This window comes from Echiichthys vipera, assembly GCF_963691815.1.
Source record: "Echiichthys vipera genome assembly, chromosome: 23".
Taxonomy (NCBI): Eukaryota; Metazoa; Chordata; class Actinopteri; order Perciformes; family Trachinidae; genus Echiichthys; species Echiichthys vipera.
Genome location: NC_139848.1, coordinates 7,515,784 through 7,528,995, shown reverse-complemented (window position 1 = coordinate 7,528,995; position 13,212 = coordinate 7,515,784). Strand labels below are relative to the sequence as shown.

Genomic DNA, 13,212 nt, shown 5'->3' with positions numbered 1-13,212 from the left:
CCAGACCTCAGATGCTGACCCTGTCCACACGTTTTGTGTTTAAAGAGCCAAATCTCTCTGGAGAGTTTCCCACATGTCAGTCTTTACGGTCACATGAATCTGAGCTTTAGCCGCTCCGCAGAGCAGGTTAGCTTTTATTAAACACTCGACAGAACGAGGTGAGCTTCTTTTATTGACCCTGGATGCCTTAGCAAATAGTCTGTCGGCTCAGAGCTTCCACGCACAGACAGAGTTCCTCCTCACACACAGCGCCTGCCCGTGCCGAGGTACTCGAGTGTCTGATATGGCAGCCAGCCGTAACGCATTTGCCTGAAAGCACCAGACAAAAGGGTTTTCACTCTCATTTGCATTCTATAGCATCATTTTGACAAAGGTAAAATAAAACAATGTAACAGATAACTTCTTTAAGCAAGTCTGACAGTACGACCGAACAAGCAATAATGGAAATGAATGCATTTAAGAGTCTAAAAAGCTATGGTCTGCTTTGAAAAAGGTCTGTATGGATTGGCTTTAAGATGCACAAAGTGCATTCAAACATCAGACCTTTTAGGAGACGTGTATGGACTACACTTTCAATCTAAGTTATTGGGTACACAATGACTCAGGTTGAATTAAAACAAAATGACAGACTGAGGCGCTCTAAAACATAAGTGGACTCATTGAACGTAAGGGAGCAGCCCTACCCAGCATCCACCGGAACTACGTAGATGGAAACCCAAGTTTCACAAAACTCTCGCAAGGTGGTTGAGGTTAGGCGATGACTTTGAATAAAAGGTCCTCAAATGCATCATTCTGTCTTGTTGGCCTGTTCTTATTGAGTGTGTTTTCTATAGCTACTTCACAATAAAAGCCAGCCCGTTTGTCACCGGTAGACGATCCTTTCTTTTATCATCTGAATGCTACGGCCTGCAAGATAAAAAAACAGTGAGTCCTCAAACCAGAGTCTGCTCCTAATAGAGTTTAATGCTATATCAACATGTAATGTTTCGGGCCTGGACATCCAAAGAAGTGGGGAGACACACCTCCCAATGAAGACCCATGACAGGTCATGTGAGCAATCATCCTAAAAGTGCCAAACATGAAAATACAAATATAAGTATATATACATATATAAATAGATACACCAAAATGTATCATACCAAGACATTTAAAGTACAAACATGATTTAAAGTACAAACATGATTAAAAGTACGAACATCATGGCCTGAAGAGCCTAAAGCATAACCTAAGACAACTAGAACATGGCTGGATCATGAGGTAAACACTCACTTGCAATATCAAGGAGAAACATTTTTAGAATAGAGGCGCCTCTAGCACCATATAATGTAGTGATACTACATAATAATTAATAAAGAATAAAAAATTAAAACATAGGAAAAATACCACAGAGGTGTGTTACACCGATCTTTGTTACGGATTGCTGCTGCAGACTCCTTGAACCCAGGAGTCTTGAAAAGACCCTCGAAACTCAAGCGTGCGTGGTTTCCCAAAGCCAAAGATGACCTCCTCCAAAACACATTCACATTTACCAGGCTGGAATTTGAAATCTCTGTCTTTTTTTCCCTTTAAAAACTTGCAATAGTTGGCGATTAATTTAACGGTCGACATCTAACCGATGAATCTCTGCAGCTGTACCCGGTGTAAAGTGAGGGATGCTGGACGCTGGGGTACACGCGCGCATCCTTTCCCGTGAATCCCTCACGTCCGAAGTCTAATGTGTGCAAATAGACAGTACGGATCCATAAAAGAGCAAATGGAGCCTACAGCAATGGTCACCCTCCGGAGCACATTCATACTTTCATGAGGCCGAGAGGTGGAATGTGGATGAAAACAGATCCAACAGCTCCAGCCACTCTCGCCGTCTCATTAACTCTCACCACGTCTCCCAACCGCTCTTGATCCTTCTCTCTCTCTCTCTCTCTGAATCTCTCTTCCCTACTCTTCAACTCTTTGTCTCAACTTTCTTGCAGCTTCTGTCCGTCCGACTCTTTTTTTTGTCTCTCTCTGTTACTTTCTTTGTCATTTTTTCATCCTTTCCCTCTATCCTGCACCTCCATTTCATATAAATTATATTTCCAGCAATATATAGTTGCACCATGCCTCTTCAGGTTCGTATTAACATGCTTAAATGACACTATCCACTACGTACATAACACTGTAAGGCAGCTGAACTGGAGGTTGAAAGAGGGCTGGCTGCCGGCTGTGCACACTGCTTTTCATTATCTGCTCATATCACCTGGAATAGTTTTTTTCCCCAAAATAAAAAGTATTCATTTTTCTTATTTCATCTTGCGCGTGTGGCACAAGAAAAGGCGTTCCTATTTCCTTGTCTCGGACGCTACAGATGTTCCCTTGCAGGACCTTATCACCCTGCATCTGCCGCTCCCTGCGCCGTCTCCTCTAACTTTATCACTTCTTCTGGCTACTCTCCTGCTCCGTCCCTTCAATATTCTCTCATCTTCTCTCTCCCTCGCCCCCTCTGTCCGCCGGGGAAAATTGACCTCATAAAAAATGAAAAGGATTATTTAAGAGAAACGGCAGCGTAATGAAAACCTATTATTATATCCCATGGTGCACCGCCTGTGGCAGCTGCTGTTGGGCGAACCGCAATCCTGTTTAGTAAGATTAGGCGGGGGTAGTGTGTTTCTTCTTGTTTCTACCTTTTATTATTTCTCTCATTGTCTCACCTCTATCTGCTCTCATTTTCTCTCACAAGCACAATATCACTGTCTTCTGGTTTTCTTATATTTCTGCTTCTTTTTTCATTTCCTCTTCCAGTCCGTCTCATTTTGTCCCTCACTCCGTCTGATGATTCTGCAGGGAGTCGTTTGCAGCCGGTGCCAGCACCAGTAGATACCATTATGACCATTAACAAAGCAGCACAAAGCTGCTCGGTGTTATGTGTGGTATGCAATAAGGTGAGCTGTTAACTGTGATTTATTTTTTATTTTCCTGTTATAGTGGCTGACGAGAGCAACATGGGATCACTGGCCAGGCGGAGGAACGGTAAGTGTTTGTATAGTCTAAACGCACACACACACACACACACACACACACACACACACACACGCACACGCACACGCACAGACGCAGGCACACACAGAGAAACCCTCTCCGTCCCATTTTCTCGCACAGTGCAACAGTCCATCCACGCACACTAATAAATTGCCCGTCTGTGGGAAGATTCTCATTTTCTGCCCCCTTTTCTTTTCTTATCTATTCTCAAATATTTCTTTATTCCTCATTCTCCTTTTTTCCCTCCCTCCACTCCCCGTCCGGCTGACAAAGTTGAGTTGTGAAGCACTTAGTGTCTGAGCTCTCGCTGCTTTATAGTCGTCCAGTTCAGCAGGCCCACAGCGCTCAATCCTCGCCCGGCTGACAGCAGCCATATAGCATTACAATTGCTTCTGCTTCAGTTATTCCTCCCGCGCTCAGTTCCGCCTTGTTTTATTTGAGAAAAGTCTAGTTAAAGGTAAAATATAAAGTCAGTTTTACTATTTGCTTTTACTGAGTGACATTACACAGTGGTTGTTCACACTTTATACAACTCACTCTCGAGAAATGAAGGCCTGACTGCAGGAACAACTCAGAATGACTCCTTCTCAGACTTACACCTCATTACACAACATGTCAGTCTGTAAAATGAGGGCGAGGAACAGGAATCCTAATTTAACGTTTTGTCATTCCATGTTTGTCAGACCTTAAAAAGCAGGCAGAAGAATCTGCTGTCTAATGATATTGAATGATGAAATTGATTAAATCAAGAACCCCTCATGATGATCCGTAATTAAGGCTCCAGTGGCAGAATAAGTAAGAATCATCAGTGATGCAGCATGAGCGCTCTTCTTCCTCGACTCCAGTGCAGCAGGTGTCAAATATTGCGTTATAACATCCGTAGAAGTCACGTCCGAATACAGCTGTAAGGAATATTTATGAGAAAAAGCCATCACTTTAACACATAGATGAGCAATGTAAGGTATCCCACGTCTGAAAAAGGGCTTTAAAGTGTGTCCCCTTCCTACATTCATAGCTTGTACGCACCAGATCCAGGGCTGTGTGTACTGCAGGAGCAGATGGATCACCACTGAGTCACATATAACTGCTCCAGCATTGCTTTTCAGGGCTGTGCGGTTGTTCTGGGCATCTCCAGTATGAATATAAAGCAGTGTTTTCTGACAGAGAGCGTGCACGCTCAGCTGACCGTCTCTAGTTGTCCCGATTTTAATTGTGGATCTGAGCAGCGGTGTAGGTGCACCTCACCCTGAACACACACTGTATTTTAACACGGCAGAAAGCCTTATATAAGAAAGGAGTCATGACCAGCATTTTTAGCCCTGATGTTGGGAGACAGGCGCACACACACCCACACACAAACACACACACACACACACACACCGATCTCTTAAATCCACCTGCAACAAGCCAACTAAGCCTGTTGCCGGTGGAAATACAAATGGCTCGAGCACCGCTGGTGACCTCAAATCCCCCACACTCAGCATTCACACTTGTGGCTTCGCCTCCACCCTCCTCCTCCTCCTCCTCCTCCTCCTGATCTCCTCCCCTTCTCCTGCTGCTATGGTTTTCCTGGCATTTCTGACCAGCACCCATAACCCTCACGATATATAAAGCCATCCATTTCCCCGCTGCAGCATTCCCTTCTTTCCTTTTTTTCCCCATCTCCTCTCCCCTTGACGTCTTAGCTAATGTGTATTGACAGAGCTTTTGCGTGATTTTCATTTTTGCTGACGCGGTGTGTTTGCCTAGCTCGCTGCGCTACACCCCTCCACCCCTCTTCCTAAATGGCCTCAGTGTTTCTTTATGGGCTTTGACATATTTCATTAGGCGGATGGTCTTAAGAGGCCTGCCTGGCTTCTTTAATCTGGCTAAAACCCTTTTTCTCTCTGGCTAGAGCCGCTGCAAGGAGCGCTTCACTTCTCTCTCTCCTCTCCATCTCTCTCTCCACCACTTACTCACGCTGTCCCGCTCTCTCTCTCTCTCTCTCTCCCTCTTTCTTCTCTCTTGATTCTCCAGTCTTAGCAGTCTCCATCTTCAATAAAGCTTTTAGTTTTTTTCCCCTCCTTTTTGGCTTTCATCTTCGCCACCACTTTCGTTCTTACCCCGCTCTTTCCCAGTCGCCTCTCTCTTGATTATCCTCCGTCTCCTGCTCTTTGTCGCCAGGCTCATCCCCATTTTTTAGTATCCTCTCAATCCCCAACCGTCCTCTCTCTATCTTTTCTTCTCTTTTCCCCCTGCTCCTCTCCCCGCAGCCGATTCTCTCTTTATCATCGCTTTTATTCTCTTTCTCTCAACAGGCTGATCCTTCTTTCATTCACTCCTCTCTCTGTCTCTTTCTTTCTCCCTCCATCATCTGCAGCTCTATCTGTTCCATTATGTGATAATGGTGAACGTGCTTCAGTCTCTGATTTTCCTCTACCAAGTCAGAACATCTTTTAGTGCCTATATGTTTTGTTTTTGTGTGCTTTTGTGTGTGTGCGTGTGCGTGTGTGTGTGTGTGTGTGCGCGTGTGCGTGTGCGTGTTCGTGCATTTGCTAGTGTATGTGTGTGTGTGACAGCCAGTGTGTGTGTGACAGAACAGTAATGGACAGATATCCTTCACTCATCTCATTTCTCTCCCTTAGCGTCTAATATCTCCCCTGGCAGCATCCAGCTCTCTCTCTCTCTCTCTCTCTCTCTCTCTCTCCCCCTCTCCCTCTCCCTCTCCCTCTCCCTCTCCCTCTCCCTCTCTCTCTCTTCTCTCTCTCTCTCTCTCCTCTCTCTCTCTCATCTCTCTCTCTCTCTCTCTCTCTCTCTCTCTCTCTCTCTCTCACACACACACAAGCACTGGGGCTGTGCAGAGGATTTTACTGCAGCCCCACGCACCTGTACTTGCATTTTCTTGTGATATTGCGCCAGTTTCTATTTCTTAATTAGCTTTTTTTTTTCAGTCTTTTGTAAGTTTCTCTCCATATGTGTGTTTTCTGGTGAACCATTTAAAGATATCCATTGCTGTCTGGACCTTCAGTGCTGCCAAAGCTAACGGCTAACCCCGCGGCGCAGCCACCGGTGCTGTCGCTCCCTGCGCCCATTAGTCCCCTTCGTTCCAAACCAGCCGGCGTCCTGCCAACGCTGAAGCCTCTGCTTTGTTTTCACACTCTTTGTTTGGCTGCTGTGTAACTCGGCCTCTCGCTGGCTCCCTAGCTCGCTCTCGCTCTTTCCCTCCCTCCTTCCGTTCTTCCCGTCCGGCGTGTTGTTGATTTAACCTGAAAGTCACCAGGTTGCGGCGATTTAAATTGATTTATCACCCTGTGTCTGTGTGTGTGTTTTCTTGTATTTCTAAGGTGTGTTAAGGGCCAATTGTGCTCTTTTTTACATGGTCAACATCTTAGACCTCGAGGCATCAGGTGTGATATGTGAAGTGTTAGGAAAGTGACACGGGTAGCTGCTCTTTCTGTGTGGTTGCTCAGACTAACATGCAGAATTTCTCTCTGGTCTTTTTCGGAAAATACACTCATCAAATAAGCCATCGAAAAATTTTCATGTAACAACTATTAACAAATAGATCCCGGACAGTCTCTAACAGTCACTAACAGCCGGATGCGGAACACTGATTAGCACGGGGCAGCACGTTGAAGGCATTAAAAACGTCTTTTTTAACCACTAATACGGCTCATGATAACACCAAACCTCTGCAGTAGCATAAAACGAAGCACCAACAACATAGTCAGTGAACCCGAAGTTTATTAAAAGAGTGTTTTAAAGACTCACCAACTGGCCCTGGTACCAGCTTCTCTCATAGTAAAGTCCATTCATGTTAATTACCAAAGTCAATCCAAAAGGAAAGAGCCCATTGGTGCTTCGGTTAATGTGTAGGGATTCTTCTCATGCTGCTGCAGAGGTTTGGTGTTAGCATGAGCAGTATTAGTGGTTAAAAAAGCTGTTTTAATGCGCTCACTGTACTACCCCGAGCTCATCAGTGTTAGCCACATTTGGCTGTTAGCGACTGTTAGCTAAAAAATGTCTTGATGGCTCATTTGATGAGTGTATTTGCCAAAAAAAGACCCTGGGATGATTTCACGCCGGAATTTCACTTTGAGGCTTTCACAAGTGTAATATTATGCGAGTATGTGTACAGTGTGTGTGTGTGTGTGTGAATTTATGCACTCAGTTCTCCCTCAATGCACAAGCTCTTTTATCCACCACGCGTTTACAAATGGCACATGTCCCACTCCATACTGTTCGCTCCAGCCCTCATCCATACTCTGCCAACCCCCCGCGCTGCTGTAATCCAGCAGAGGTAAGCAGTAATTATGAAATGGTCTTTTAAGTCCCCTCCAGTTATTAAAGCCATTCATCTCGTCGGAGGGTGAATACATACAGACCCATATGTCCCCCATTCTCTCATCCATCTAAACAGCTAAACCCAATTACTGCCAGAGCAGCGCCTCCATCCTGCTTCATCCTCCGCCTCTGATATAGCCGAGTGCATTCAGATAGTGATGGAGGGATGTTTAATGATCGCACAGGTCTTTAATTGGAATGGAGTTTTGATCGGCCGTAACACGAATTGGATTTGCTTTGACTGGCTACACAGTCGTCTGAAGTGATTTGGTTTGAAGTCGAGTTTGTCGCATGATAAGACAACATTTCATAGCATTAATGACGTTCTCGTCTCTCACTGTCTGCTGTGCGGAAACATTTTAATGATGAGGATGGCAATAGTCTGTATTTTTCTTATTGTCAACAAATCCCAAATCCAACGGTGAAGTGATCCTACGAACATGGATTGCCTGGGTATCCTGGTAGAGTTTATCCCTCTGTGCCATAAAGCTCCAGTATTGTTCAAACACATCAATGAGCCACACTGTTGCACTGGATGACATGTTCCTTCATCACACACTGTAGTTTATTTGAAATCAGTCTCACATGGACCGTGCTGTAAATACTCTAGTGCTGATGTGTATGAATCCGCAGGGGAAAATAGTCCCTAATAAATATGCTTTTTTTACTCCTGTTTGAGGAGTGTTCCCTTAAAAGTGCATTGCCCAGCAATTTAAGGAGATAACTGAGCCTTTAAAAAAAATTAAATGCATATTTTTGATTCATTCTAAAAGATTAACATGTTCAGTAGCAACCAGTTGTCTTTGGAGTAGGGAAGTGGGAAAGTTTTGCGACACATTTTTGTTCTTTTCATGAGATTCTTGTCAAGAACATAGTTCTAGAATAATCCTTACGTATGAGTCACAGCACTCGTGCTTTTTCCTCTTTACACATCTGACATGTCAGCGCAGGCTTGCTCCAATAAAGCTTTAAAAGCTTATATTCAATACATTAAACCGAAGGTGACGCAATGAAGATTAGTGTCACCAGAGACCCCTGTCCATTTCTTTGTGTAGTATAAAGAACTTATCCATTCATAAACATTTATTGAGATGAGATTTGTTAATGTTTATTGTAATTCAAGCTTTTTAAGGCTGCCCTTGAATTAGAGACATTTTATTGAATCAGTGTAACACAGGAAGGGGCCATCCCATCCCTTGTAACTGTGTTTAACGCTTCTGTTGGATTAGATTCAATAACCTTTACGGAAAAGGGTGTGCAGGCTTTCTTTTACAGGTGTGTGTGTGTGTGTGTGTGTGTGTGTCATGTGTTTTATAGAGGAGTGCAGGTCAGAGCCTGTTTTACAGGTTTTATTGGCCTGTCCTGAGATTAGATACTAGATGGAAAGATGGAAAAGTGTGTGTGTGGATGAGTGTATTACATGTGTGTTTCTATAAACATATACTGTATGTGAGCACTGTAGTGATGCTCATCGCTTGTGGTTGTGTATGTATGTGTGTGTGTGTGTGAGTGTGTTCGGTACCCAATTTATATAACTATGACCAGAAGCAACAAGCCCCCTTTTTATTGTTGGCTCAAGTGTCTCCTTGGCAACTTGCACACACACACACACACACAGACTTGTTCCATACCACCACCAGCGGTTTTGATGAAGGGGCACTTTCTTGTAACCGTGGCAACCTTTCAGCCAGTGTGCTGCAAAGCTCCTCGCTGTGGAGCACATTGTAGTTCAGTTGATAGGTAAGTGTTAAGACCCCGCTGAGACGCTGTGGGAGGGTTCAGCTGTGTGCATGTGTGTGTGTGTGTGCGTGTGCGTGTGCGTGTGCGTGTGCGTGTGTGTGTGTGCGTGTGTGTGTGCGTGTGTGTGTGTGTGTGTGTGTGTGTGTGTGTGTGGACTGGTACAACAATGTCAGATGTAATATATATAAGACAATAGTTTGGGTTTGGTGCCACGCGGTTGATTGGAAAGTGTAATAGGTAGGGCTTAGCAGTGTGTGTGTGTGTGTGTGTTCAATTTGTCTGTACGGCAGAGCCTGCAATTTCTGAGTTCATTTATTCTTGTGTTTCATTGGGTAAAATAATTAGAGTTGCACGCAGACTACTTTTATTCAGAGCTGATAGTATGCACTGACTGTGGTAAAAACAGTTATTATTTCATTATTCCCATGAAATACCAGTATATAGTTAACGTTTTTTCCCCCCAATATGATATAAAGTGGTATCGGAGCACCTCAGTCACAGGTGGCAGGTGTGTCACGCTCACAGGGAAGGTACAAAGCAGCATCACGGAGCAGAGTTAGTCCTTGCAGGGCTGTCAGCACAGCAGGACCCCAAGGCTACGTTTCAGGCAACTGCTCTCTGCTCAATGCAGACACGGCAGCCTTTACTAAACTCACAATATAGATATGACATTGAGATGTGTGCAGGTGAACGTTGGTATTCGAGCAGGCGTGGGCATCTGAGTGGATGTGTGTGGAGCGTGTGTATGTTTAGTATGAAATGCAGGCATCATTTTAAAGCGGTCGTTTGCAGGTTCTTTGTTTTCTGCAACATTTCTTGGCATTAAGGATGTTATTGCATATGAGTAATTATTGTTTTGTTTAAGTATTTTTCCAACTGTACATTAACATTTGAATTTCTCTCGTGGATAAGTGAATGACCCTACATAGTAGCTTTATTTTATAGTCATCTGTTTGAATGTAAAAAGATGCGTGGAAACACTTTGCTTGGGAAATACTTTCTCCTGTTTGTGGCAATGGGAGAAAAGAGAGAGAGAGTCAGACCTGTAGGAAATTTAGAACCGGTCGGGACCAGATACCGGGCCCAAAACACCACTCAATAGCGGCTTAATGCATCAAATATTCACCCTATAATCCAGAAGTAAACTGGTTTGAATGCTGAACGTATCATCACATTTCTACAAAGAGCTTCACTCGTGAGACTTTTAAGCTCCAGACTGGATGTTTCTTTACTGAAATGCACCTTTGGGAGTTGTACTGGACTTCTCGCCTGACTTTTCTAAAAACTTTATATCAAAGAACAGATCCTTTCTGTCTTCTTTTGTACCAATGATTCAAGTTGTGTGTCAGTCCGAGCCTTTTGAATGGCTCCACCAGCCATCACCTCACATTGTCTTTGCAGATAAATGTTACTTCTGAAACCTCGACGACTAAAATAAGTCTTCGCCACTCGCTAATACAAAGGAGTAAAGCGGAGAGCGGAGAAGTGACATTATCGCTTGATCTTGGGATGGAGGGGTGGTACAGCTGTGAAGGGCATCGCCGTCGTCCCGGCCTTTTCGGCTGTTAGGCTGTTTGTCGAATATGTGCGCCAGCGTGAACCAGTGGCAATCAGGCAGACACGACGCGGACGGATCCGCGAGAGCATCTGCTGGCACAGCGGGCAGCGATATGTGATAAACGCTGATTTCACCCTCCATTGGATCGAGCTGGCGATGATAGCCACCTCTCCCCCTCTCATCCATCCTATTAAACCCTCATTATTCATTTACCTCCAGCCTCAGCCACCTGACATGCGGGGAATGAGCGCACTCGCACACAAACACACACACACACACACTGGCAAAAGTGATGTTCGTTCATATTTCTACTCCTGTTTCATCTAAAGCGGTCAAGGACACACACCACTATCTCACACAGGCAGTATCATGACTTAAAAAACATTTTTTGGAGCAAAATTCTCACATTTTGTAGTACACACGCACACACACACACACACACACACACACCACACACACACACACACACACACACACACACACACACACACACACACCTTTCTCTGTGTATAGTGCAGCACTGCGCTGGCAAGGAGCTTAATTCTATCAGGCTGCGAGCTGGACAGCCGTAATTACATTTGTGACACAAATCCTGCCTCTCAAATTGAGCGTTTTATTCCTGAGCGCTCCCCCCTCTCTATTTATAACCCCTTATTCCCCATAAATCCCACTTCCTCTCAGAAAGTCAATTTAGGACTTAAAAGGCAACAACGCTCCGCTTACCCCCACTCCCCCACCCTCCCTTCGTCTCTATCGCCGTTTCAGTTTCACTTCCTTTTCCCCCAGCTCTACTTTGGCGCTTTGAAGCGGTGACGTCTTAAGCAGTGAGTGCCATGATGCGAGAAAGTCATCCGTACAGGAAAGTTTCAGACGGGAAGAGAAACGCTGCTTGCAACCTGTCTGTAACTCCTTTGAAGAGTGCTTGTCACTGTTTGATTGCTGTGGTGGGCCGGTGTGCAGTTTTCCGGGTTTTCCTTCACTGCTCTCGGTCACTCGTCGCTCAGGGCGGGTCCCACTTTTGCATTAACTCTCTCTTCCCCTTTCTCTCATTTCTTAGTTGTTGTTTTTTGTTGTCCCGCAGCTCTGCATTTCCTCAAATCTTCCCCTTTTCCCCCGGTGCCGCCCTCCTCTCCTGCTAAATCAGCTGTGGCCTTCATCACTTTCCCGCTCCTCCGTCTCCCCTTTCTCCCTCTCTCCAGTTGGAGGCCGTCCCTGAGTACAGTATGCTGGCACTTCATTTATTCCCCTCTGTCTGTTGCTTATGCATGAGCCTGTCAGTTCCCATAGTGATGCTCCTCACCTGTCCCTGTACCCTTCAACCTCATTCATCCTTTCTTTTGCCCCTCCTGTGTGTTGCTCCTATAGGACTCTGACTTTCTCCTCATCTCTCTAGAGTCTGTTTTTACACTTTCTCTCCTTTGCATGCCTCTCTCTCTCGCTCTCTCTCTCTCTCTCTCTCTCTCATCTCTCTCTCTCTCTCTCTCTCTCTCTCTCTCTCTCTCTCTCTCTCTCTCTCTCTCTCTCTCTCTCTCTCTCTCTCTCTCTCTCTCTCTCTCTCTCTCTCTCTCTCTCTCTCTGTACCTACATTTCATCTGCATTGCTTTGCGTTTTTGTTTCAACCTTTTGTGATCTTCATTCCAAAAAATGCTAAAAATCCATAAAGGCAAGATTTCAATATCTTTGGTAATTGATGGTTAATTAAACTAAAATTCCTTTTCCTGTACCAAACATACATAATAGTTAATAATGTTTATTATGAAGTTATTATTAGTGCTATAATTTGTTATTTTTACATTGTATAAGCAATATTAAGTATTTGTTAATGATTCAGTGAACATTACTTGGAAGTCGTAACTGATGACTTTTACTACCTTTTTAAGGTTTATTAATACTCATAAACATTGTTAAGATGTACAAATCAAATCATTATCAGTGTACAAATAATCATCTCTTTAATTGATCACCAGAAAAAGATTTAATAGGACCAAATTGATGTTACTAGATGCCTCATAACCACTTATTAATCACTAACTCATATTAAAGCATTAGTTGCAACATTATAATAGTCAGAAATGATTTTTATAGATGGTTTACAAAACAGTTATTGACCACTGACAGAGTGGTTTTTACTATGTATATGCATAAATTAATTATATTACACTAATGATAAAATATCAGTTATGACATTACCAATAACTTCTGAACATGATCATCATCATATTAATGATTGATGATAACGGTTAGATAACTATGAACTAAAGTTTAATTAACTCAGTTCACCGTTTATTAATAATGGTTATTAAGTTTTACCTGTTTTATAACTACTTTCTAAATAAAGATTTGTTTGTATCGGTTTTTATACATTTAAATATGTATTCATTGATTCCAAGTAACCGTTGAAAAAGTCTTTAGTTCTGGTCCAGCCCAGACTCCATTAGATTTTCCATTTAGATCCTTTTCTTTAATCCTTAATCCTGCGTTAATAAACTCAGCTTGACCTCATGCCTTAGAATATGTTTGTATTTTGTTCCTTTGTAGTTTCAGAACTTTTTATTTGCTGTATTTAACGCTGTTTT

At 43.6% G+C, this 13,212-nt stretch overlaps 1 protein-coding gene across 2 annotated transcripts in view; it reads left to right on the top strand.

Annotated features, from left to right (window-relative positions):
• pard3ba (par-3 family cell polarity regulator beta a) overlaps positions 1–13,212 on the top strand; it is a 133,107-nt gene that overhangs the window by 66,019 nt on the left and 53,876 nt on the right. For both annotated transcript variants that reach the window (XM_083938336.1, XM_083938335.1), the window contains exon 17: positions 2,962–3,006. In XM_083938336.1, the coding sequence (XP_083794462.1) occupies positions 2,962–3,006 (45 nt within the window). The remainder of the gene's footprint in view (positions 1–2,961; positions 3,007–13,212) is intronic.